Source organism: Pleuronectes platessa, chromosome 2 (genome assembly GCF_947347685.1).
Source record: "Pleuronectes platessa chromosome 2, fPlePla1.1, whole genome shotgun sequence".
Lineage (NCBI taxonomy): Eukaryota > Metazoa > Chordata > Actinopteri > Pleuronectiformes > Pleuronectidae > Pleuronectes > Pleuronectes platessa.
Genome location: NC_070627.1, coordinates 6,488,059 through 6,515,905, shown reverse-complemented (window position 1 = coordinate 6,515,905; position 27,847 = coordinate 6,488,059). Strand labels below are relative to the sequence as shown.

The 27,847-nt window shown below is 42.7% G+C and overlaps 1 protein-coding gene across 1 annotated transcript; it reads left to right on the top strand.

Moving 5' to 3' along the window:
- Positions 1–124: 124 nt before the first annotated feature.
- On the top strand, positions 125–27,529 carry pacsin1b (protein kinase C and casein kinase substrate in neurons 1b). The gene is made up of 10 exons (XM_053440330.1): positions 125–220; positions 16,764–16,889; positions 19,358–19,514; positions 19,604–19,839; positions 20,439–20,594; positions 21,292–21,467; positions 21,556–21,676; positions 22,457–22,581; positions 22,967–23,163; positions 24,271–27,529. Exons 2-10 carry the CDS (start codon positions 16,830–16,832, stop codon positions 24,378–24,380), a joined length of 1,338 nt encoding a protein of 445 aa, XP_053296305.1. The 5' UTR covers positions 125–220; positions 16,764–16,829; the 3' UTR covers positions 24,381–27,529.
- Positions 27,530–27,847: the final 318 nt, after the last annotated feature.

The following is a 27,847-nucleotide window of genomic DNA, read 5'->3' as shown; positions in this document are numbered from 1 at the left end:
AATTTGGCCCCTACCCTACAGCGTTTGTTTTGAAAGAGCTTCCGGGAAGTCATCTGCTCATCACGGCTGCCTTGACGCGAACAGCCCGGACCATCCCCCATCTGGCGGCTCCTTTCAGAGCATTCACCGGCGGGGAGAGGAAGGAGGCTGAGGCTGCGGATGAAGACAATGATAACATTTTAAACAACACACGCAGGAGCTGGATTACAACTTCACACCGGTATGTGTCTCTTTCTATTCCGTGTCCACTGCTGGTTTGTTGCTGGTCCAATAGGTTCATTCAAAGCTTCTTATAATGCTGAACGGTTACAAACCCTGTCGATGAGAGGAGGCATCTGTTAACCACTGATGCTGCAGAGGAGACCCAATTAAAAGTCCATGATCTCAACAAATGAATCGATTTGAGAAGAGTGTCTGATGATTGAGTCTCATTATGGCTTCATGTTTGCACAATAACAACCAGCAGTTTAGGGTGAGATGCAGGAGATGCAACTCAAACCACAGCCAGACTGTAAACTCCTGCTTTGTGACACCACTGATACAAAATAATGCAATGCAGTGTCAGTTTGACTTGTGAAAACTGCATTAAGCAGCACGTGCAGTGTGGAATAAAGCTGTGATGCAGAGAGGAGCCGGCTCAGGCTGCAGCAGAGCACAGGGAGGGATGATGTCCATAAAGTCTGTGCAGAGGAAATCCTGTGTTTCCTCCACACCAGCACATTTCTCTGATTTATGGCCGGAGTAGAGCAGCTGGTGGTGGATCAGGTCAGAGCTGCTGGGAAGTGTCGACCTCCATCTCTCACTGAGAGCGAGCTCTGTCCACGGTTCTGAACTCTGATGGGCTGATGCAGCTTAAAACCTCAAAGACACACAAGGAGCATGTATTGACTAAACACAGAGACACCAAATGACTTAGAAATATATGAAATAGCTACAAAGAGACAAAGGATGACCACAAATTTACTCAAAACTAGATATATTATATTAAACAGGTGCAAGGACATACAAAATAACAGCAAGAAGATACAGAAAGCCTAAAAGACATTAAACAACATAAGAAATACACAACATAACAAGGCTTAGATGCAAATTTGGATACAAAATGATCTAAAAATACACAAACAATTTCAAAATCTAAAAAACAGCTACCAACAGACATAAAATGATCAAAGAAGAAACAAAACAACAACAAAAAGACACAGAAATAACAACACAGACACAAAACAACAATGTAAAGACACAAACAAACCAATAAAGTGACTTAAAAAATGACACACAATAACCACAACAAATCACACAATTACAACGAGATACAGAAGATATACAAAGAGACACAAAATTATGACAGGAAGACACAGAATAACAACAAATAGACACAGAAGGAACAAAAAGTTTGTTAATACTCTGATACAAAATGACCAGGAAACAACGACAAAATATGCAAAACAGCTACAAAGACGCACACAATGACCACAGCCACACAAATCCTCTGACTCAGTTTGTTTGCAGGCTGAATATAAATCCACCGACCTCCGGTAAATGTTTGACAGATGAAATCATCTCGTCTCGTTTCTGTTCATCGAACTCATCAACCTGCAATAACGCGACTAGAACAAACACTCTGCTGCTTTCAGGAACCATTTAGAAACATTGTGAGTCAGTGAAGTGTTTTTCTCATGAAACACAAACACAGTCATCCCAGTGCTGGACAAACTTCTGCTTTATTTCATGGAAACCTCATCGCTGAGTGGACCTTTGTGTGTCCCTGCTTTTATTTGAGCGGGTGTCTAATTGGTTAAATCCATGTGACACATTAGGAACACTCATTCCATTTGCTGCCCTCCTGTCTGTTCATGGAGGAGCAGTGACAGATGAGGTGTCATTGGTAATGCAATTAATTAGACTAAAGCCTAAATCCTTTCTTTCTCTGTATAAATAAATTTGACCAGGTTATTCCCAGTGGGGCAGAGACACAACAGTTTGCATTCAATTTCCATTTGTTCCTACAAGGCAAGCACGTGACATCTGGTGCTCACCAGCCCCTCCTGACATTAGATAATTGAAAGAAAGCAATTATTCTTCTCCACACGTCCCTTTAGCCTTTGTAATGGCCTCAGACCTCCACAGCATCACGTCTGGGTTGAGGTCAATGCAAATTAAACATTCATTTTTTATCTCAGCTCTTCTGAGAATTACTACAACGTTGAATAGACTTTAAGAACATTTAACAAACTCACGCTGAAAACGTAACTTCCAAATATGACTATAATTCCTGGCTCCAAATCGAGAAAAAGTGCCTTCTATATAAGTAATATTGTATTGACTCAAACGTTTTATTACTTGAATGAATGATGCATGTCATTAGGTTTAAGTGCTGCACTTACGTCATGTGGTGGGGGAAGCCCTGATGGAGACGTCATGTGAGTCTGCTCACTCTGACTTCAGGCCCCGACTCCAATGAGCTTCGTCACGGTTCACACTGTCGTCATCATTATGGACAGAAACTGTTTTATCTTCCAGTGTCAGCGAGGCGCCATCAAGTCTGTGTTCGACTGGTTATGCTTCTTCTAAAACTTTATAATTTATGTTAAATGAGTTTTATATTTATATTAAAGTAATGATATAAACTTAATTCCACCATTTCTTGGTATGATCCTCATTTTGTATGTAAAATGAAACTCGGAAGCTGATGATTGACACGGTTGAAAGGATCCTAGATCCAGGATCAGAGGCTCGTACTTATCAGCCGGGTGGTGAGAGAACTGGGCTTTTGGCTTTGGCTCCAACTGGAAGGAAACTGGAGCCTGAGATAGGATCCTCTCAAGGCATCATGGGAAAAAGGCAGGGCTGCATTTCCTGAAAGGCCACAGGGGTCTGCATCCCATGGTCCTGTCTTTCCAGCTGATACCACACATGACTAGACTCAGGGCTTTCTCACTGTGTGATGGTGTGATCCTGTAGGGAAACTGGCAGAGGTGTTGTTATGTGGTGGTTCAGGATCAGATAATACTTAAGAAAGCAGTCGTTTTTTTTGCAAATAGACATAAACAAAATTCAGATGGAGAGTCTTCTCCTTATATAGTAATTAGGACTTGCCATTATTATACAAACACTCCTGTCTTTGGATATATAAATGTATCTAAAAAACACATAATTTGTCTTGGTTTTCAAATCCAATCGATGTTAACAGCTTTCTGCCCAAAGATGAATCAGCAAATCATTCATGACGTGCAAAACTTTTTATATTTGCTTCACATTTACTTTTTCAAGTGGAGGTTTCTGGAAACGCTGCTGGTCCAGTTTTAGTTTGAAAATTCTGCTGGAGACAATGATGCAGTCACCAGTTTTCACCAAAAAGACAAAAACCTGAGCAACCAACTGCAGAGTTGCAACCTGCTTCGTAATAAGATCTGCATGCACATGACCAGCGCATGTGAACGCTCATGTGATATGCATGTCCAGGTGTGTTTGAATGATGGAGAGGTTGTCTCTGATTGATATGGACGGAGATCATTTCCATTTTAACAACAAGAACATGCATCGGTGTGGACGTAACCTTAGAAACATCCGTCCAGACACTGATTAAAAAAAACACCTGCTCGTGTGTCTGACTCTGCACCAAGCCGACAGATCCTGAATCAGCAGAATTTAAGCAGCAGGTTTTACGGAGCAGATCAGCAGCTTCATGCCAACACACCCTATATATTCCCCTCTTATAGTCTGAGCTTTAGCTGAGTACAGGTCTCTAGAGAAGCTATAGTGAAACACGAAAGAGCCTCTCTAGAGTCAGTTTGGTTTGTCTGCTCTGGGCTACCGTAGAAACATGGCGGTGCAACATGGCGGACATCGTTAAAGATGCTACTGTAGATGTAAAGGTTTCAATCCAACATATGTTAGTTTCAGTTGATTATACACTAATGAAAATGTAATTATGAATATTATATTCATTTTTCTGCCAGTAGATTGCCTCAAATAACAATCTACACAATAAACCTGTAAGGCCTCTTCTGATATTTATACCCTGTCTTCATTTTTAATCACCTGGTTGCTGCCATTACTTCAGAAGCACAGATGGTTCTGCTGCCAAACAAACTGAAGTCTTACCCTTCAACCGCTTTGGTCGTTAAAAGTCAAAAACAAATTTTTATTATTTTCATTACAGACTAAGTTTCAACGGGCCTGAGCCTCGTGTGTCTGCTGGAGAGAGTTTCAGTCAAAGTCGTTGTGGGTCCGCGTCACGTGTCGTGCATGTTTCCACTCTACGGAGCGTAATAAATCAGTGTGGATCTCCAGGGGCATCTCTGCAGTACAGATGGTGCATCGCAGAAGCCATCTAGCAGGAGCAAGGGAGGCTATTAGAAGTTGCTGGCTGCAGGTTTGCTTCGGTCCTCCGAGGCTCCGGCGGGTCAGATTTATTGTGTCGGTGAAGTGCTTCCCAAACAAATGAGGCGGAAGGAAGGGAGCTCGATGCTGCCGTATGTTTGAGGTGCTGTGTGCAGGACTTTGAGGGACTGTTAATGTGATTTGGATGTTGATGATTATTTATTTTCTCGAGTAATAGATCGGTAATTTGGCCAATTCAAATGTCAGATAACAGTGAAAACACAGTCTTTTAAAGTTGATGGGCCTGAAGATGCTGTTTTTTAATGGCCTGTGTTGTTCCATGAGTCTAAAACTTTAAAATAATTTGTTTATTATCACACCAAGGACAACGGAAAGCTGCAAATCCCACAGAGAAGCAGAAACTTCGGGAAACATTCTAGTTTTGTTTGCAAAAACAGATTGACTGATTGATTGACCCTTTAGGTTGAAGATGCATTTGTGTATTGATTCCAGCTGCACCCATTCCAACCTGACGTTTGTTTTAGGATTTCAAGTTAACCAACTTGGATTTAAAGAGGGAGGAAAACAAGCAAAATACCAATTAAACACATCAAGAGAAGAAGTTAAAATTTGTCAATTGTTTCAGTTCAGATTTAGCTAGGAAACAATAAATCCAACAGGCCGGATCCAAGGAGAACAGGAGTCATGGACGTTGTTGGCACGATCTGAATAGAAGCGTTTTAAACTTGGCCGTGTAACATCAGTAAGAGACAAGGATCTGAGGAACAGAGGAGTGGACTTTATTTCATGGCTGGTGTTGCTCAGAGAGAATTAACTTCAAATTCTCAAATGCCAACCTCAAAGGTCTCCTCTGCAGAGACCTGGAAATCTAGATTCAAGCTGATCACACTTGATGTTTCTTAACCTAAACAGCAAGAGTTCTCAATGAGTCATATTCAGTGCTCTGGTATATTTGTTTGTATTTGTACTGTGTGTGTGTGTGTGTGCGTGCTAGCGTGCATGTGCGCGTTTGTTTGTGTTTATCTAAAGGTATGAGGGCCAATTTTGGTTCGATACCACCATTGTCAGGACATTTGGATGTTGTGGGGACATTTTTTCTGGTCCTCACAAATTCAAAGGGCTGTTAGAGGGTTAAGACTTGGTTTTAGGGTTAGGGTTAAGGCCTCAGTATGCTTCTCCGAGTCCGTTTCGGAATGACGGACGGACGGATCGGACGGACCCTTTTTGATTTATAGTTCTACGAGCCTTTTTGTTGTGAAAACAATTCACCGCCAGATCAGTAGATGGCGCCACTGAATTCGAGCATAGAGAGCCTACCTCATGAGGTATATAGAAGAAGTCCACGCTGGTTTATTTACGTCCTCCCGGCTCCTCACACACAGGGAACGATGGTAACAGAAACAGGATGTTGATGACGCGACAGTTTTTGCTGAATAAAGTGACACCCAGCGGGTCAAAATGCTTTTGTTATCGTGTCTTAGCGCAGCGGTTCCCCGGTCTTGTTTCCAAACGCGTTGCTAATTCAACAGCTGCAACAGCTTGAAGCTACACGGAGGCAGCTATCTCCCCCCAGCTTCCACACGCAGTCAGCACGGACAGCCGATACTAACTACTACCAAGTGTTTGCTTCTAACCTGACGGTGTTTGAGAAACAGTGTCATGAGCCGCGGGATTAAAGTCAGCGGGTTTTTGCGCTGTTCCCACCGCAGTTAGCATGGTGGCTAGCCCGCTACCCCCGCTATCAAAGTTCGTTATAACCGTATGTGACCGTACACACATGCTGTAAGTGCTCTAACCAGCCACCGCCAGCCGGACATACTTGTCACAATAATCATAGAGTCGTAGTTGTGATTTTGGTTTATTGTGATGTAGGGAATGGAACAGGAAGTTTCCATTCCGAAATGCTGGCGTTAGCGGACCAATCACAGCCAAGTGCTATCCGTGGGCTGTCCGTCATTTCGACGTATAGTTAGAAAAATGAGCGCGGCACGAAAAGCTCTCCGAGGAGCCTCGGAGAGGCACGGAGAGGGCGTTCCACGTTGGAGAGGGCGGTCCTATCTGTCCGTGTCCGTCAAAACGCAGAAGCATACATTGGCCTTTAGAATAAGGTTAGGGTTAGGGTTAGGGAATGAATTATGTCAATGAGTGTCCTCACGACTATAGACAGTGAATCTGTGTTGATGGCTTTTCTACCTCTGTGTCCAATTCGAAATTCAGTGGTTAATTCTTTACTGTCGAGGCTATATTACCCCTTAGAGTCTTCAAGTGTTTTTGTTTATTAGCAGGTGCCAATTAACATCAAAGCGCACCCACCAAATCTCCTAATACCATGTGTGATACATGCGTTAAAATTAGTTGAGCACTTCCACTTCCACCTTTTCCCTATTCGGCCTGTTGGTGGATGGCAAACAAAGGAAATGGTACATAGCTGCCATCTGTTTCCATCATAGGGGATGGGCTCCCATGATGTTGCACTTATGAAGGATCTCTACCTCTTTTACACAAAAGCCATCCATTTGATCATCGTATTTGCCCACAAAGATTTCCATTCTTTACTAAATAGAACAAAGAAGAATAAACTGTAGTAGTTGCACCAGTAGCTTGTCTTAAGCCAAACGGACAATCAACTGAGAAGGGAACAAAAACTAACCCTTTCCTGAAACAATACCCAAAATGGACTCAATAACAAAACTCAATGACTCAATGGTAAGATTGTCTCGTTTGTCTTTTTTCAATAATCTTGGCCAGTTGCTAACAGAAGAGTTAGTAGACAGCAGACTGCTAACAGAAGAGTTAGCAGAAAGCAACGTGCTAACAGAAGAGTTAGCAGAAAGCAACGTGCTAACAGAAGAGTTAGCAGAAAGCAAACTGCTAACAGAAGAGTTAGCAGAAAGCAAACTGCACACAGAGGATTGGTGGGAGAGCAAGCAGCAGAAAGATGATTGGATGAAGAGCAAGCTGCACAAAGATGATCGGATGAAGAGCAAGCTGCCCACAGAGGATTGGATGGAGAGGGAGCTGCCCAGCACAGAATTTTGGATGGAGAGCAAGCTGCACAAAAATAATTGGATGAAGAGCAAGTTGCACAAAGATGATTTGATGAAGAGCAAGCTGCACAAACATGATTGGATGAAGAGCAAGCTGCACACAGAGGATTGGTGGGAGAGCAGGCGGCACAAAGATGATTGGATGAAGAGCAACTCGCCCACAGAAGATGGGATGGAGAGCTACTCGCCCACGGAAGATTTGATGGAGAGCTACTCGCCCTCAGAAGATTGGATAGAGAGCGATTTATAATAATAATAATAGCTGATTTATTATGCAAACCAACAAACTACTAGGGCTTTTTCTTTTAACACATCATATTTTACATATGTCCAACAATGATCTTTCTCTGCAAACAAAAAATAAATATTTTGCTACAGTCAGCTTCCCTCTTCTATTAGTGCCTTTGTCTTTCAACCAACAGGTATTCTTTTCTAATGAGCAAATTCTTACTGCATCGCTTATATTATTTGTTTTCTGTGAGGGTAAGTAATTAAGTGAAAAATGATATTGTTCATGTAACTTTGTAGCAATTTGAATAAACATTGACACACCTCTCCAATTATGTTGGTCTTTTCTCAGTTGTTGATGTGCTCTGTTACAAACATCAGTTTACACTTCAATCCACCATGAGAGAGGGATCGTTCACATGTGTCTCTCTCTGAGGTTTCTATGTTAATATGTTTCCTCACTTGTTGAGGGTCAAGGACAGAGGATGGGGCACCTTGTTAAGCCCTATGAGACAAATTGTTATTTGTAAATATGGGCTATACAATTAGCATTTGATAAAAAAAATTTGTTTGTTTATTTCCTTCCACTTTCTTATGTACACATAGTGAACTGAATATTCTTACCCATTGCTGCTCGAGATTGGGCCATTTTTCTGAGGTGAACTAATGCATTTTTATGTTTTTGCCTATGCAATAAAAATACGATATTTAATTCATACCTCGTAAATGCATCCTGTTTCCTGTGAGTGGATCTCATTTCTAACAGCAAGAGGAGTTTTCATTCATCAGAACAACAACTGAGGCTTTTTGTGTAATATGTTTGTGGTTGAGTGTGTGTTTGTGTATGCACCTCTCATAGCTTTTAGCAGCTGCAGTGAATGAGTGGCTGAATCTCGCCCCTCAGAGATTCCTGTCTTGTATCAGCTTCCCTCTGCCCGGGGCTCAGGCTGTGTGTCAGTGTGTTTGTGTGTGTTCGTGTGTGCACTGTGTCTCTAGCAGCTGAAACCTGGGGCTTCAATAAATGCCCTGTCTAGTCCGCTGCTCTGCACTGGGCATCAGAAAAATAAGAGGTTAGCGATTACAAAACAAAATGGGATGGAGCGCAGTGAGCACAGAGGTCCCTCCACACTTGTCCTGGAATATTGATTGAATTCTTTTAACCCTGGAGAATAAGATATTGGTTCTTTGTTTCACAATCGTTCACTTGCATACAAATGTCCCAGCCAAGTCTTACCGATGTGAGAGACAAGAGGAAGTGGTCTATAGAGCCAAAGATTGGTTGATTGGTTCGTAGAGCATATGAATGGAGATGTTGATTTAGTTGCCACTGGAATATTACTATGATTACTAGATTACTAGAGTAAAGGCTATTGTGACATCTCCAGTTCTTTTATTTATCTGTTGAGCAACAGTCAAAAGTCCATTACAAATCATCTGTGATGAAACAAAGCACATAGTCCTCCCTGTCTGGAGTTAAAGAATGATTATTTACTTGATATCGTCACAAATATTTGACGACTGAAGCTGCGTCACTAAGTGAATAAACTGATTATTTAGTTAACAGAAAACTAATCAGCTACTCTTAGATATGGGCTATACAAATAAAATGTTATTGTTTATATCTAAAAGTAGCTGATTAGTTTTCTGTTAACTGAATAATCAGTTAATCAACTTAGTGACTCAAATATTTGTGTCTAAGGTCAAACAAAAACAAGATTAATGTGTTTATAAGTAAAACAGTCACTGTAATATATTTTGTTTCATTTCCATAGAATCCCCATATGTCCATCACGCAGAATGCATGATCATCTCCTTTAGGACGAGGAGCAACACCAGACCTGCAGCGTGTGCAGTGGTCGTAAAATTACTTCCTGCGATTATAGAACCAAACACTGGGGTCAAATGAAGTTAGGCCTGTGGGGAGGAACATGATTAGATGACACACAGATGGCCCGTACTCAGGAGACGAGCATCTGTCCGCGTGGAGAGACAAGTGGCTTCATTTCTTTCATGACTTTTCAAGGACTCCAGTCAACAGGAGAGAGTCATGGCAGCGTGTTGTATCCTCCTGTTCGCGGCTCGTGTCGTACGATGAATGGAGAAGAGATCGGCTGCTTCAGCTCGAAGCTTTTGGCAAATATAAGAGGACACGCACGCACACTTTGTCTGCTCTGACTCTTTTTATTCACAGCACTGCACCTATTTACGAAAGAGCTTTGTGGGTTTGTTTGTTGTTGGGATTTATTTTCATTTCTGGGGGAAATGACATTGTCCTGACCGAACTGGTTTCTTTGTTATTTGACTCCACGGGTGGCGTTGGACAGCAGCAAATCTGTATTGATCGAGTGGTCTGTCTGTTTCCTAAGAAAGTAGGACTTAGACCACAGGGACCACTTGTTGGAACGATGTTGTTTGGGTCAGGGAGGAACACATTCATTTTGGTGCAGCTCTGGATGAGGAGTCCGATCCATGAATGTACCAGTATACCATCAAGTAACAGTCTGTCGGGCAGGGTGCAGGGCCAAGGGATGACAGACCTGGCTTTTCTCTGTTCAGATCAAGGATTTATTCCAGGACTGGAGTGAAAGATTAAGTCTACATCCATGCGACCAGGCTGTGGTTTGAAACGTCCTGCTCAATCTGAAACTGGCCACATGAATGTTTTGGCTGTGTAATCCTTGTCCATACTAAAACACCAAAGCACAGAACCACTCGTGCACTCTGGTTCTCTGTAACAACAACGTGTCCTGCACATGTCAACAATCGTTTTATTGTAAAATGCAGAATTTAACCAGTTAGTTAAATAGATTATCCATGTTGCATTCTACACTGGTAGCTGTGGATACTGCTGGTTGTTTTCTTGGGGAGGAGGCGGAACAAGCTTGCTGTGGAAGCTGTGGAAGCAGGAAAGAGGTGGGGAGGTGGAAGCCATGAGTGATTTAGCCACCGGAGGGACGCCTACCAGACAGAGGTGTGGTTAGGTGTTGCAGCAGCTGAGTAAAGGTTGGGTACCACCCGATGACATCAGCTCTTGGCCGGTTACACGGTTACCTCATCAGGTAATCAGAGATTGCCCTCCAGCAGGTGTCCGATGCGAGCACGGATATTAATGAAACAATCGAGCAGGTTTAGGGGAAGGACATCGGTGGATGTGTGCAATTTGGTGCTGATCCAAATACAATTCTGGTGAATTTAAAGGTGACCCCGTCAGGGCGGAGGTATTCTACTTGGTGACAAGGAATGTGTGTGACAAGGGAGAGCCCTCGGCCTCCACCCTTCCTTGCAGCTAGCTAATTATTGATGGACTAATACGCCTTCTCAAGGACCTGTCAAAGTTCAGTCTCACAGTGTGTGTGTGTGTGTGTGTGTGTGTCATGGTTGCAGAGAAGCTCTTTAACTCAGAGTCTCAGGTGTCCATTCTCCTTGAAGCTGTCAGACAATTACTGGGAGTGACGCTGTCGAGGACCGAGCGGCCGAGCACCAGGTGACCGACCAGGTTCCGTAAAAACTGTTCCTCTGATCTGTAATGACACGTCTGCATGTTTGCTTCTGACTCCGCTACAGTTAAAGTAGCAGCCGCGAGCTTCCTTCAACTGCCTTCTCTTTGTTTTCCAAGTTCTCTGACACTTAACAGACGATGCAGCTCTTGAGTTGAAAGTGACCCCAGTGGAGAAAATCCTCTCAGATTCCGTTCACCTAGGACCTCGATCTGTGTCTTATCTGACGGAGGGTATGGATTTATTCTCTGTGTCTCTTCTGTGGCGTAACCTTGAACATCCCCTGGAACATTTACACAAATAAGAAGCATCCAGCTCCCGTCTTTTATTTGTCTTCTCGCTCTGTCGTGGCTCATCTGAGTTTCTGTTTCCTGTTTGGCCTCCGAGTTAGCAATCACCTTTTGCGCTCTCTAATCAATTAGGCATTGATTTCACTGTAAATGACTCTAGCTGATAAAAAAAAGGAATGTTGTACACATTGGTTAGTCAGCGTGTGCTCAGCAGTTGTATTCTTGAAGCTAGATGAACATTGAAGAGAAAAAGGAAAGAGTTTCAACCCCACCTTTTCTTTTTACAGTGCATTCTGGCGTTGGACTCTCTCTTCTTCATGTATACAGTTACACACGTTTGTATCAGGGGAATGCACAACAGCAGCACTTCCTCCACTGGTGGTTATTAAGCAACACCACCCGAGCAGCAGAGGGATGTTTCAGCATCGCCTCTTCAACGATGATATCACATCTGTTGATCTGTGCAGATTCTCACAGTTCCGCCTACACATTTTTTATTGTCCTGCAACATTTGTTATTCGCAGCCGAGATGGCAGATGAGGAAGCAGGATATGTTTTTCAGAGCTGGAATTGTTTACCCTTTGCTTATCGCAGCAGTATCAGTGGTGATATTATTCTCTGTGAAAGCTGGGGATAAGCGTATTGATTCATAAACATAAATAGACAATAACGTCACATTTGAAATGAACTCTCCCACCGCTGTGAAGGTCAGATTGCTTTGTAGATTAGAGCCCGAGCAATTTATCAGTGGGATGATAAAAATCTGCCGATACGAACCTTTCACAGAGATAGTGGTTCATGTGAGCAGATATGAAAACCATTGAAAAATGCAGAAAAGATGTATCTATTATGTTTACGCTAAAAAATTACGTTTATTTTCGTTGTACCAAGTTTATATATTTGGTTGTATTTTGTGTTTTATCTATATATATAGTTATTTTAATATAGTTTGGTTAAAATGTAAAATATCATGACGCACGGTGCATAAAACTCACAAACTACAGCTCCTTTACATCACCCTCTTTGTTTCATGATCTAATTGTGTTGAAAATGAGATTACCTCAGACCTTAAAGAGTTTCTCCGTGTGAGTCGGCTCGGTCGTCTCACCTATCTGTTTACACAGCAGTTTGAATTATTGATGAATGGGCCTCTATATATAGGAGCTGAATCTGACGAGGGCAGCAGCGGCATCACACTTTGTCCTGAGGGAAAGAAAGTGCTGCATTTTGAATAATGTGGCCGAGATGTGTGTTTGTGCTCGGTGGGTAAAACCACGGACACTCTGAGAGGATGTTGTCTCTTGGACGTGGATATTTGAGGATAAAAAAGATTCTATGTGATGTCAGGACCGTAGACATACAAGGCCGGACGACATGACAACTGTCGCCAAAAGTGAAGCCAAAGCCGTCACGATTGCCCCCTGGTGGCTGGCGGCAGTATAGCTCATAAACCCTGTCTGCTCCAGGTTAGCGGATGGGACAAAACCAAAAGAGTTTAGCTTCCACAAGATAGTTTTCTATTACTTTAGGTAGTTCTCATGAAGTGTTCATGTTTCTGATAAGTTTGGTTTTAATTTGTTATTTGATGCTATAAAAAAACATGATTGACAGCTGAGAATGACTGATGATTGGTTGAGTGAATGTATAGGCGTTACTTCGCTACCTTGACTCCACCCCCTCAACACCACAGTGCAGATCCCAATTGTGAAAGATGGCAGCTTTTGTATCTGGGATATTCTGGCTTTATTTCTGGACATTGGGAGGAAGCTGAGATGCGTCGTCCATCTCTATTTACAGTTTTCATCTATTAGGCTGCCCTCCACTTATATTGTTATATCTACTTAAGAGGACACTGTCAAAATATAGATATACTTGTGCAAATATGTTATTAGAGAGTTGGTGATTAACAATACCTTGGAGAAAATAATTCATTCAGAGGTTTGATTAAACTGTAATCGAAGAAGCCAAGAAATCCTGACTTTTTAAAATACTTTTCCAAAAACACTTGATCCTACATTTCCCTGAATGCAACCAAATCCCCGCTCGCTGAGCACAACATCATCTTCATCCTCCTCCTCATCCTCACGTCCGTCCTCCTCCTCACCTGCAGCAAACTGCCTCGGAGGGACGATCAGTTAAAAGAGACATTCTGTCGTCCCCTGTGGTCTCACGGGGACAGTGGGGTTGTCAGGGAGGTCACAGTGACCGACCTCCTCCCTCTGGTGTTCTGTAGCAGTTTTTAGAAAAACACAGGATGTTGTCGATAATGGCCAAACTTTAAAATGAGGGGAATCAACCTGGTGAAACGTGTCAGTAACTTCCTTCTTCCTTCTAACAACGGTTTTCTTCATGAATCATATTGATACTTCTACGTGCCATAAAGTGGTGCAGCTTAACTTTTGATCGGAACTTTATGACGAGTTGTGTAATTATTAATCACTTTACGGCTCCGTGTCAACAGCACAGAGATGCTCTCTGACCTTTCATGCTCAATCTGAACCGTTCAAGCTTTATCTGTCCCAGAGTCACCTCCGCCCTTCGAATGCTCCAATTCATATGTCGTAACCTTCCATAACTTTAGTCTCCACCCGGCTGGAGCCTGCTGGAGGAAACCGTGGTGTAGAGAGACAGAGGAAGTTGAAGACTTTAAGCTTTCAAATAGCATTCTGGTAATTTTGACACCTGGAAACTGAGCACAGCCGCCCACTAATAATACTAGTAGTAGCTAACCAGTCTTCAGAGTTGGAACTTTTGATGGAGCTGCAACTCTCTCGCTCTGCTCATTGAACGCCCCCACACGTCCACACTACAGCATCTCACCCACCCGCCCTACTCCCCCCTTTAGCTTGCTCCCCCTGGCCTGCTGCTCCGTCTGAGCCTGTCAGCCAAAGCACCACAGGATAATCCCTCGCTCATTGAGAAAAAAACACACACACACACACACACACACACACACACACACACACACACACACACACTCAGTCTTTTCCTGCAGAGTGCTCTCTGGTCCAGCAGTTCTCAGATCTCAGATCAGGGTGACCGGCTCCTCTTCTGCTGCTCCGCTCACTGATGCTCCAGCCAGTCAGAGAGGACGGCAGTGAGCAAAACCAAAAACGTATACAGGAGAGGAGGCGAGGAGGAGGAGGAGGAAGAGGAGGAGGGGGAGGAGGAGGAGGAGGAGAGGGGCTGTCTGCCAGAGGAGCCCACGTGTCTCTTTTCTCCTAGCTGTAGCCTTAGCCGCTGTTCATGGAGGACCAGGGGTAAGCTTTTGTTGCTTTCTGCAGAGGGGCTGCGTTCTCCCTCCTTCTCCCTCTCTCTCTCTCTCTCTCTCTCTCTCTCTCTCTCTGGGAGCCTTTTGTCTCCAGGGTTGTGACTCTCCTGACAGGTCGATGCTGCGAGGTTGTGGTGATGTGTTTTTATTTGTATTTTGTTTATGTCTGTGCACTTGTTTCAGAGGGATGGGGGATGCCTGGTGCTCTTGTTTGTGAGGATGTTGAGGCTGCAGAAGAGGAGACGGAGTCAAGAACGAATCAAAGAAGGGAGATGGGGCTAAAGCTTAGATGATGCTCCCAAGGTTTAGGGGTTATTGTGTGGATGTGGGCGTTGTTTGTCTACATTGAATAACTCTCTGGACACAGTCTCCTCTCAATCAGACATACAGTCAGATTCCTGTCTCTGTCTCACTTGTTGGTTGGGATGAAAAGTGGAAGAAGCCGGTCAGCGGTTGTTTTCCTGCCTTTTATCTGAAGCTCTCCCCTGAACAAAAGCCCCCTCTCTGCGTGTTGCTAATGGATTAACCAAGCATGATGAACACCCACCTCTCCACCCCGCGCTCCACGCTACGGTTGGTTTTGCCCAAGAGCTCTCGGGTGAGATTTCCTCTGATTGACTGGATTTTTTAAATATTTTCTCATCACTTCATTGTGAAAAGTGTTGATCCATCCGTCGGTTCACGTTTGACCCAAATACCCACACAGCTCGGGCCCCTCCCCCTGACCTCCTATCACAACACAGCCCCGCTCCTTCACTCTCTATTGTTTTGTTGTGGTGTCTCTTCTGGATCAAACCCTTCTTCATCCGCAGCTTTGTCCGTGTCAAGGTTTTTGTCGATAAGCAGATAATACCAGTCCGTTTCTAATCAAGTAACAGTTTAAGTTTTGAATTTGCCATAAAAAACAAATCAAACAAAGTGAAACCACCAGCGCCACAAAACCTCACCAATTTAACATGTTATATATATTTCTAAACCAATTCTTAATTTCTGAAAACAGGTTAAAAGTAAAGAACCCATTACATTTTGGCACTTTCTTTAACAGTGCATGAAAGGGCCCTTTTTTATATTCTCACTGATTTCCAGGGGGAATGAGTCATGGATCTTCAGATTTCAGACAAAATATCATTTCATATCGTATTTGAAGAACCATAAAAAGATAAAAGCAAAGTCTGCTCATCTCCTACCCAATATGATTTGAACACACTTTGTAAATCGGTGACAGTTGAATGGTTTGGTACCTTCGTGAAATTGCTGTCGGGCTCTTATTATAGTCTGTCTGTGTCTTTTATGAAATCATATATTTCACTGCCGTCTTTATTGCCGTCTTTGTGACTTTGAAAATCAATCAGTCTTTTCTTTTTTAACCTTTTTGGTCTCTTTGAGGTCCCTCTGTGGTTGTTTGCCTTCAATTTGTGATCGTTATTAAGTAGGTATAGTTTATTTACCTTCCTCAGAGCAAGTGACAAAGTGTAATAACACAATATTGTGAGATAAAGGCAGATTTCCAGCTCTTTTGTTTCTTTGTTGACTTTTTCTGAAGTAATTTTTATTTTTCAGCGTCTCTGTGGCAGTTGTTCATCTCTTTGTGGTTTTGCATCTCTTTGGGGTCACAGTGGTTGCTTTGCACCTTTTAGCGCTTTGGTCTTTACATCTCTTTCTGGTCATTTTGTGTCTTTCTAGTCGTTTTGAACAGAGGTAAATTATCGAATAATCTTCACTTGCCTTCTAAGCATTGAGCAGTTAATATTTCACGTTCTGCTTTTCCCCAGTTACCTAAATACTTCCCCTTCTCTAATTAAGATTAAAACTGTGAAGTTGAAATCACATGAGCTGCAGAAATAATTACTCTGGAAGTCTGGAAGTGATTCGACGAAACCGAAAGCGTGTTTGGTTTCTAAAGCGACATGGACCCAGACAGCCGGTCTTAACATGTGGTCCTCGTGAGATCCGATCCCGAGACGCTTGTTAATGCCAGGTTGTTCTTATAACCAGATTCATCAGCTCAGGAGGTGTCTATGCGTCTCACGTCTCCTCCTCTGTGTTCACACTCCTCCGTGCTCATCTTCTCTTCTTCTCTTCATAGTGCATGAGGAGCGTCACTCTGCTGCAGACCGCCACAGCCTGAAGCCTTCCTGCCAAATCCGGGACCATGTCTGGAGTGTTCGAGGAGCCCGGCAGCCAGGAGGAGACCACAGACAGCTTCTGGGAGGTGAGGCAGCAGCGGGGGGGGGACACACACACACACACCTTTTTGACAGATCAGACCCGACTGGGAGCTGTCGCTGACGAGAGATGAACTCCCTATGAACCTGCTCTATCTGGGGGGGGGGGGGGGGGACACATAGATGTCATTCATCAGCTGCGTGTTGGCACAGATTTACACGTCTGTATGTAGCAACAGCTTCATGGTTAGTGTTTAATCACAAACACAGACCTCGGAGTCTGATCTATTTTTTGATTTGTCGTTGTGTCCTTGTTGCTTTTTTCTCTCATTTTGTTTGTCGATTTGTGTGTCAGTTATTTGAGTTTGTTATTTGCTGCTTATATTTTGTGTCACATCCAGCATATTAGTGGTGTTTTCTCCGCGTGTTTATATCACCAGTTTTTTTTTTACCTTGCCTTTGCTTCTGTGGGTTTCCTCTGCACGATTTGATTGGATACTGAACCCATAACCCATTAATAGAACTCTGTATTTGACCTGTCCCCATGTTTGGTCTGTATTTGGGTTGTCTTCCTTGACATTATCAAGTTTTCGAAATGTTTCCCTCGCCTGACAATAACATTGATTGAATACATTTGTTTCTCTTTTGTTGTGGGCAGATATTAAACATCTCTAACAACATGTGACTGTCACATAAGGCAAAGGAAAGCAGATGTAGTGAATGAGAAGCTGAGCAAAGGGAAAACTTGCTTGAAAAAATGATTTAATCATCCATCAAAGCCGAGGCAGAGTTTTGTCGATTGAATAATTGATTATTTGTTTGAGCTTGTGTGTTGTACGGGGTTTCTCCCACAGGATTACAAAACCAACAACCTTTTTCAAACACAAATCATTTAGCTGTAATTGGAGTTCCCAGAAGTCTTTTCATTATAAATGAGAGCTGGAGACGGTTCACAGTGTAAACACAAACTGTAGAGACGCATGTTAGGACACTACACGTACGATGGATTCACTCCGAAGTAACACACTTCTCCTCACACACGTTTTCTCCTCAGACTCCACTGTGTGTGTTTTATCCTCATCATGTCCCTTTAGCCGAGGTGTCTGCTCTCAGCTCACGCTCACTACATCACAGCCGAGCTGCTGCAGTGCCGCCTCGGCTAATCGCTGACTCGGCTCCGCTGGAGCCCGGAGCTGCTGTGGAACCCGTTTAGTCCACGTCTGTTGAGGGCATTGTTCTGTGAGGAGCAGGTAAACATGTCGTTTTCTTCCAGTGAAGACGCAGCATAGATTTTCCCCTGTGTCATAAGGGTGTGAGATGGATGCAGTGAGCTGTGGTCGGCTCTGTATCCGGGCAGAGCAGCAGTTCTCTGAGAGGCTGCTGCTCCTGCGTCCATGGAGTTAGAAATGATATGAACTTAAAGGGATAGTTCATCGTAAAATGGAAATGTACTCATCTACTGGGTGAAGTGGGTGAAATGTTTGAGTCCACAAAACACAATCCAATCCAATACTATCCCTTGAACCCACACACCCAACTGACATTTATGGCATTGCAACTCCACAAACACACACACACACACACACACACACACACACACACACACACACACACACACACACACACACACACACACACACACACACACACACACACACACACACACACACACACACAACAACACACCAGCAGTAGTTTATCCAGTCTTGTCTCTTCAGTGCATCACCTGCAGGCTGAGTCGAGACGATAGCAATAGACTGCGCAGCCATTTTCTCCATAACATTATACAAAAATCCACCTTCTAATTTCCAAAGCAGAAAAATGATTTTAAGAGAGAGCATGAAGAACAATTTAGGAATTCAGATTTCCTCAAATCGATCCCGACAGATTATCTTTATCTTCAAGCAGAGTTGATAAATTGATTACTCGATCAAAAGAAGATTAATTTGGCAATTAATATATATATATATTTAGCCGAGTGATGGCTCTGTCGTGCTCTTGGACTTTGTTGTGGACTTTTTTATGCTTTACATCGATGACACTAATCTAATCTTCAAGCAGGAAGATCGCTGACACACCTCACATGCTGCTCCAGTTAATATGATGCAGATCTCAGATCAGCTGCTCTTCCACTTTCAAAAAGCACCTCTCACGCTCTTTAATTAACAAACAGGTTTTGATCCCATTGGTCACAGCCAAGATGGACTTCATGCTAAGCTACTTAACACACAGATATGGACGTGATATTGATCCTGTCATCCGACTCTCAGAAACACGTCGATCTTTTTCCTTCATCATATTTGAGGAGCGTCGAACAGTAAATCAATAGCTGACCTCAGATCAAATACCAGGGCAGAGCCAGAGGCCGAGACTCTGCAGTGACCAAAGAAACAAAAATAAATGAAACATGTGAAACTAAAAAGAAACAACACACAATATACAACAGGTGACGGTCAAATTAAATCACAGACAGAAACTTTATATATATATATTTTTTTTTTTAAATTTCTGTCAGGTTGGAAACTACAAGCGCACAGTGAAGCGGATCGACGATGGTCACCGGCTCTGCAACGACGTGATGAGCTGCATCCAGGAGCGGGCCAAGATCGAGAAGGCCTACGCTCAGCAGCTGACCGACTGGTCCAAGAGATGGAGACAGCTGGTGGACAAAGGTGAGACCATTGAGACGTCTGGAGGTCGTTCTCCTTGATATCAAAGCGCCCAGTGTTTTGCTCATCCCTGTCGTTCCTCCGCCGTGCAGGACCTCAGTACGGCACGGTGGAGCGCGCCTGGATGGCGGTGATGACGGAGGCCGAGAAGGTGAGCGAGCTCCACCAGGACGTGAAGAACCAACTGATCAACGAGGACTTTGAGAAGGTGAAGAACTGGCAGAAAGACTCGTACCACAAGCAGATGATGGGAGGATTCAAGGAAACCAAAGAGGCAGACGAGGGCTTCAAGAAGGCTCAGAAGCCCTGGGCCAAGAAGCTGAAAGAGGTGAGGGAGTGAGGTGTCACTGCTCCGGCCATTTTGAATCCTAACAGACACAAGTTACTGGGTTCGTTTTGAATGTGAGAGGTTTTCTGGCACGAGTGATGAATGAGATTTGTTGGTGGTGTTGACAGTTTTGAGAAATTACCACAACATTGTTTCTGAGATGATGTGTTGCTGTTGACTTTCTCAGATATAATCTTCTTGAGTGACAAATTACATTTCTTTACAGTTGCTGAGTCACATTTCTCAAAAGTGAGTTTTCATGAGAGCAGCACAGCAGCCGGTCGATGTGACTGAACTCACTTTTTACTTTGAGGCAAAACCCAATAAAAAATGAATAAACAGTTTTCTCGACAAAGTGCAGCCTCGTTTCAGCGTCTGAATCGAGAGGCTTTTCTTTGTCACGTGTTAGTAAATTGAATCAAGACATTTAATGAAATATTTCACACTTTTAATACATTTTAAAACCAAATAATACTCTTGAAAGTAATACTTACTGTTAGCCTAATTTGATTTATGCTTTTTTCATGTATATTTATTTATTTCCTCCACATATATCTTTCGTACAAACAGTTTCATTCATGTTGTGTCTCCCGCTGCAGCTGGAGGCTTCCAAGAAGACGTACCACATGGCCTGTAAAGAGGAGAAGCTGGCCTCCACCAGAGAGGCCAACAGTAAGGGCGAGGCCTCGGTCGCAGCCGACCAGCAGAAGAAGCTCCAAGAGAAACTGGACAAGTGCAAACAGGATTCACAGAAGGTGAGAGCTGCAGCTCCGACAGATCTGTGGGATCCACTTCATGCAACAGCTATTTTTAAGAGCTCAGAGCTCAGCGGGTATTTAAAGAAAATGTAGAGGTGCTTTTTATTTATAAAGGCAGCAGGTGTGGAGTCAGCGTAAGATTGTTATCTCCCCCCCCCCCCCCTCACTGCTTCCACACGAGCTGTTCTGTGGTGAAGTGGACTCTGCTCCTCAGTGGCGGCCTTCACCTTCACACTCACGATCTTAATCTCGTGGTTAAAGACACATTCAAGGTCAACACGCTTCACTTTAGACCCCAGAGATGAAGTGGGTAAAGGAACGGCGGCGGAGACGTCTCACACAACAGAAAACACGAAGGCAAAAGCCACTTAACAACTACAAAAGACACACAACAGAAGTTGACAGTGAAACGAGCAGAGTTATCTACTGTGGTCAAGTCATGGATGTCTGAGTCAAGGAAAGAAAATAAAATGTTTGGCAGTAAAGTGAATCTGTTCATCTTCCCTCCTGCTGTGATTGTGTGTTTCCGTGTTGTGGCTTTTACTTTCTTGTTTTCTGTTAATGTGCTTGTATGAAAAGTCCTCACAGCCGTTAAAGGCTTCGACAGTAGTTCAAATAAAAGACCAGTAACTTGTGAAACATCCGCGGTCGCGCTGTTGAGCGTTTGTTTTTTTTGTTTCTGTCGTTAAACCAGGCGAAGGAGAAGTACGAGAAGTCTCTGGACGAGCTGAATAAGAGCACCCCTCAGTACATGGAGAACATGGAGCAGGTGTTCAACCAGTGTCAGCAGTTTGAGGAGAAGAGGCTGAGCTTCCTCCGAGAGGTGCTGCTGGACGTCAAGCGCCATCTCAACCTCACAGAGAACCAAAGGTCCGAGACGTTCACAACCCACCGAGACCACGAAACCCGCCCACCAGCTGATTATCAACTCACTCTGAATTCCTTTTTTCCTCCACAGTTATGCTACAGTTTACAGAGACCTTGAACGCACCATCACGTCAGCCAGCGCGGAGGACGATCTGAAGCTGTTCAGCAACATCCACGGCCCCGAGATGCACATGAACTGGCCCCAGTTTGAGGTACACAAATGTCTTCGCAGGCTCATGAGTGCAATGTGAGGACGTGGTATACCTGCAGCATCCCCCGTCTCATGTGCTGTCAATCACACGTGTCACATTTGACATGTTTGACAGGAGCAATAAAGACGAGGATGAGAAAAAACCTCAGCTTTAAAACAACAGTAAATATAAAAAAAATTACCTTCATGTACATTATGTTATTTTTGTTTAGAGAGTTCAGGCCATAACCAATCACTGGTGCTATTGAATTAGACATTATACTTACACATGTCTGTTATTTTGTTATTATGATTCATGGCCGGCTGTGGCTGAGGGGTAGAGCGGTCGTCCTCCAACCATAAGGTCGGCGGTTCGATCTAGTGTTCCCCTTCTACACGCCGAAGTGTCCTTGGGCCTAAAAGTTATTGGAAGTCCCTTTGGATAAAAGTAATTTGATTTATAAAATAATACGAGTGAGGGTATTTTAAATGAGAGAAGCAACACAACAACACCACAAATTACTAGTTTTCGTGTATTTACTTTTTCCTAATAAACAATCCCCTGAATAAATGGCCCTGTTCACACCCGGTATTTGAATTTGTCCTCAATGTGTGATTGGATCTTATCTCCTGTGCTCCACATGCAAATAATCCTATTAGAGACAAAATCATGTAGCTAATTATAACAACAAGTATATGTACACAACCTGCTGAATGATCCACGGTTTCACTGATTCATTAAGAAACAGTTATCGCGCAGGGCAGAAAAATAACGAATCTCAATCCGATTGTGTTTTTGCAGGAATACAACCCGGAGCTTTCCCACAGCATCTCGAAGAAGGAGAAGTCAAAGAAAGGCAGCGATGGCATCATGCTGACCAACGTCTCATCATCAGTGGACCAAGTTCAGGCTGGAGACAGCGGAAGGTAAAACATATTCACATTTATACTTTGTGTGTGTGCTCTAATATTTCTGATTCTCCAAACGTGAGCTTCCCTGTCTGATACATTGTGTGTATGTATCAGACAGGGAATACGTATTGTGTGTTTTTTATTTTAGATCCATATTTAAGTATTTTTTGAAATTATCTTTTAGAAATAGAAAATACTTTGTCTACTTTTGTCGAGGCAGAAATTGGTCTTTCCTCATAAAAGGTACTTTAAAAACATAGATATATTCTAAAGAAAAGTTTAAATCTATTACTATTAATAATAAAAAAAACACAAACTACACCCTGGAAAGATTCAATAAAACCTATAAACCGTCAGTAATGAAATATATTAATTTTCTGCTGAACTGTGTTGTGTTCAGTGTCAGCAGCTACGAGAAGAACCAGGCGTTAATGGCGTCCACCGAGTGGTCGGACGAGGACCAGATGGCCCCGGACTCGGGCAACGACACCAACGGGGCGGTGAACCCCTTCGAGGAGGACGCGGTGCCGGGCGTGAGAGTGAAGGCGCTGTACGACTACGACGGACAGGAGCAGGACGAGCTCAGCTTCAGAGCAGGTGAGCGGCGTGCCCACTGACTCCTGGTGTACGCTGACGGTCACAGGGTTGATCCCGTCCCGCATGTTGAATCGCTGCCACAACAGTTTCCAGCCTTAGTTTTCCAAGCAAGGCTCCTATACATATATACTATACTGTATATACACTATACTAGGATTCTGACACTGATCCAGCTGAATTACAAAAGCTATAACCAACATAAGCAAAAGGCTGTTACATGAAATCAGGAGAAATATCCAGCTCCACTGGAGACAAACAGAATCTTATTGTTTTGTCATATTTATCAAAACATGGCACAAAAATAAGGTTTCAAGGATACGGACCTTGAACACAAAATGCACACTTTATGAAACAATAATAACCGGTCAGTTTGCTTTATAATTTTAAATATATCTATAGAACTCAGTAGAGCAATTTCCATTGCTGAGGCCCCACAGTCTCCTTCAATTCAATTAAGCTGCACCAAATTACAAACACACATACATAGCAGTTTCCTAAATGTGCCTTATTATTTTCATTAAGATTCCTTAATTATTTCATGAGAAATTCCCCAAAATATAAAAAAGAAAGTGAAGATGAGAGTATTTCAGGAAAAAGACCAGTTTACAGTTTGAGGGAAAGTCACAAATCCGAAACTCATGGAACCAGAAGCGAGAGAAAACTTCAGGGAACAGAGCAGGAAACTGAGGAGAGGAACTGGGAGGACTGGGAGGACGGGACTAAATACACAGAGGATGATTGAACACGGGTGAAACACATCAGGAGTTGACAGACACACTCAGAGGCAGGAAATGGGACAAAGACAGGAAGTAAAAAAAATAGCAAGAGACAAAAACTTAACAAAGTAAAACAGGAAATAATAAGTTCAAAGTCCAAACAACTGGAGTATAAATCCAAGAACCCATCCAAACAAAGTGTGAGGGAACAACCAACAACTTCAGCAGCTTCTTGGAGTATGTGAAAATATGTAGGAGCAATTTCTGATTAAGTAAAAACCTAAGTCGAATTAACACCCTCCTCTTCCTTAGATTTATTTATTCTACGTGTTTTTTTCTTTTATTTTGTTGCAAATAAACTTCACATTTCTTTCTCCTCCCATCAATGAAGGTGACGAGCTGATCAAGCTGGAGGACGAGGACGAGCAGGGCTGGTGTAAAGGACGTCTGGACACCGGCAAGCTGGGTCTCTACCCGGCCAATTACGTGGAGCCGATCTAACCCGCTCCAGCTGAGGACACTTGTCTCGTCGGAAGGGGACAAACCCAGACTGAACCGTCCGGTCGTGAACGCACATTGCCAGAGAGACTTTTCAAAGCAAAGCTTCCCCCGGGCTCTCGGGGCTCAGTCGCCATCGCAGCGCTCATCACAGACGAGACTGAAACCGAATCTCCCACAGACTCCGCAACCCAAACAAAAACACCCGAGTTTCTTTTTGTGTGTCGCTGTGTGTGATTTCGGCTTTGATGCTAACATGCCATACAGTTCGTCCTCTCATCTTATTGATATGGTATCGTCACTGGTGCCTGGACAGCGGGAATGAGCCATGCATTGTGCATTTCATGTATATATTCTAATCTCTCTTTTTTTTTTTTTTTTACAGTCTGGATACTTGTACAGTTTTTCTTCCTTTGTTGAATATTTACATGTTTAGCTTCATGGGAATAGTTTGACAATTTCGGGGGGAATGTGCTAATTTACTGTTTAAGACGAGAAGATCGACACCACTCTCGTGATAAATATCAAATCAGTTTCCGTAGAACAGTGTCCTTACTTTGAACATGTGCTTTTCATTTTCCATAATTTATTTTTGCCACCGATCTGTGCTACAGTCTGATATTTTATGTGGTGTCTGTCCCTGCTTTTATTTATACATGAAATATAGATGAATTTCATTTACTGCCCATCTTGACCAGGAGTCCCCAGTGGAAGATGTATACATCTCTCAATTAGACCTGATTTAAATAAGGGCATCACGGTCATGGAGGTTCTTGGTTTGGCTGGAGTCTTGCTGCGTGGAGTTTGGATGTTCTTATGTCTGGAACTCATCTCAAACTGGTTAATTGGAGACTCTAGGTTGACATTATAATGGTTTGTCTTTGTTTGCCCCATGATGGCCTGACGCCCTGTCCCTTATAGGATAAAGCCTTGTAGATGATGGACTTACAAAAACTTCTGAAATTGCTCCGGTAGGTCGTCTCCGCTGGCAGCTACCACACGGTGGGAGGGGCTCTAATGTAATCCAATGGGGCAACTACGACAATTCACTAAATCAGTTATTCTGGATCTTTGCTAATGGGCTGACAACCTTACACGTGTTACCTAGCTTAGCTTAGCATAAAGATTGGGAACAGGGGAAAACAAGCGATCAAATCTTCTCATTGAGTTCCACTGTCGGCCAAATGAGCTTAAATAAGCATAATTCTCAAAAATGTTGCTCTATAACTTTAGTAGTTTTTTGCTCAATTCCACAGCGTATCACTGTAATTGGAAAAAACAAGATAAAAACATATTTTGCCCTCAGTAAAAAATACAAAATAACCTCCCTGAAGTTTCTCTTTCTCAGCAGAACTTCTCTTTGATATGGAAATAGCTTCTCCACCACACTTCTGCGAGGATTGTTTACATTAGCCTGTTCAGACTTTCCTCTTTCATCGACTCGCTCCTCCGGTTTTGTTCCTACGTGTGTTAATAATTTAGACAAATCCAAAACCTGAATGGAAATTCAACCTCGCTCACGGCTGTATTTGTACAGAAACCTCATCTCTGAACAAAAGTTTTAATTTGTCTTTTCTTTCGTCTTCCTGCTGAGACTTGTTTACTCTGAGTGAATGCTACTGACTGTGTATTATCGGCTTCCAGCTCTTATCTGTGATTATGTGCATGCTGATGCTCCCCAACACTGTTAACCGCTCTGATCTGAACTGATCCAGTGCATGGCCTCCATTTGTTTCCACTAAGTTATTCACAGATTTATGGATTTCATCAAAATTCGCATCGGGATAATAATGACGATGATTATAATGATCCCATTGACTTGAATTATGTTCTAAAATACTGGCTGTATTACACTGGAAAGAGAAAATTGTTGAATCAATAACAAAAAATAACACTGTCAATTGATACCATACAAATTAATTAAGTATGTTAAAATTAAGTTTATATTGACACAATTATCAAAAATCAAAATTCATTTGTTTTTATCTATTTTTTTACTATTTCCTTTTTTTTCAATGTACAAACCTTTGTTTTTTGTATTTTTTATTGAATAACAATCTACATTTTAATCAGGAAAACTAAATCAAATCTTTATTTGTTTGTTGTCTTTTTAAGTTGGTAAACAATTTAAATTCTCTAGTGTACTTCTTTATATTTAAATATGTGGGTTTTGGTCGGGAAACCTAAATCAAACCTTAAAGGTTCAGTGTGTAGAATTTAGTGACATCTAGTGGTTCAGTTTCGTGTTGCAGCCCACCTCACCTCACCCTCCCCTTTCCAAACATGAAAGAGAACCTGTGGCAGCCTTCAGTTGTCATAAAAACTCAAAAGGTGATTAGTTTGTCCAGTCTGGGCTACCGTATAAAGTATTAATATGTAAAATGGCCCATTCTAGTGTAAAGAAAACAACAATTACTACAATTTAGATGAAACACGTTAGTTAAAACATCACTAGGATTATTTTATATTCAATTTCTACCAATAGATAATTTTCACCTGAATCTTACACACTGGACCTTTGCTCTACATGTCATTTGAGACCGGTCCTTTACTCTTTGTGACCACGAGCGTCGGCGAACACGACACCGACGCTCGTTCTCTTCTGATGATGACTCAGAGAAAGCTGCAGCGTGAAAAAACGCAGACAGAGGATCCGTCTCTGAAATATTGATGAGACGGTTTCTGCAGGGACGTGGGTCTGGTTGAGGTGTTTGTGCTTCTGTGTGCTTTAAAAAAAAATGAAGAGCTGCTTCCTGTGAACACTGGCTTCGGAGTCTTGTGAAATAGAAATTGCCTTACGCCAAATTCTGCCACCCTGCCTCTCCAAAGACTGTCAACCATCACGTTCAACAGAGTGAGGAGAGCTCGCCTCAGAATCCGACGCCATGTCTTCCAGCTCAGTTTACACCGACGCTGCACCCAGGCCCTCTTTTCACTGACTTTCGAAAATACCTCCGCATTGTAACTGTCTTAGCGTTCATTGTCTTTAACTGTATTTGAAACAGAATGGGACTGTTTACAAGGGTTCTGTTAAGGTAAAGCTTCGGCTGCAGTTGAGTCATATGTTTTTATTTTCTGCTCGGCTTTTCTCTTTTTCTTCAGTCAGCTCCAAACTGTAGTGCCTGTTCACCTGCATACGCAACAATAAACAATGTCATCAGAAAACTCTCAGGCCCAAACGAGCATCTGTGATGATGACAACGTGGAGAAGTCAAAGATGTGTCGAGTCACACAAGCAAAACTCATCAGGGAAACACACACACAGCTCATTGTGTCATATTAAATATTACAACAGTTACAAGTCGGCAAAAGTTTGGGAACAACTGATTTAATCTCTCTTTAATTCTGTTTAAAACCTCTATATTAGGACTGTGTAATATGCCCAATCATATGTTATATGTAATGTATTAATAAGATAAAAAAATATTATTTCCTTTAAGTTGAATGATATTGGCTCCTGAGTAACGGTT

What these genes read in the sequence shown, in the direction of transcription:
- pacsin1b (XM_053440330.1), top strand. Translation starts at nt 16,830, where the DNA reads ATGTCTGGAGTGTTCGAGGAGCCCGGCAGCCAGGAGGAGACCACAGAC. An exon ending in GAGACAGCTGGTGGACAAAG is followed by an intron (nt 19,515 to 19,603) that starts GTGAGACCATTG and finishes TCCGCCGTGCAG; the next exon opens with GACCTCAGTACGGCACGGTG. An exon ending in AACCTCACAGAGAACCAAAG is followed by an intron (nt 21,468 to 21,555) that starts GTCCGAGACGTT and finishes TTTCCTCCACAG; the next exon opens with TTATGCTACAGTTTACAGAG.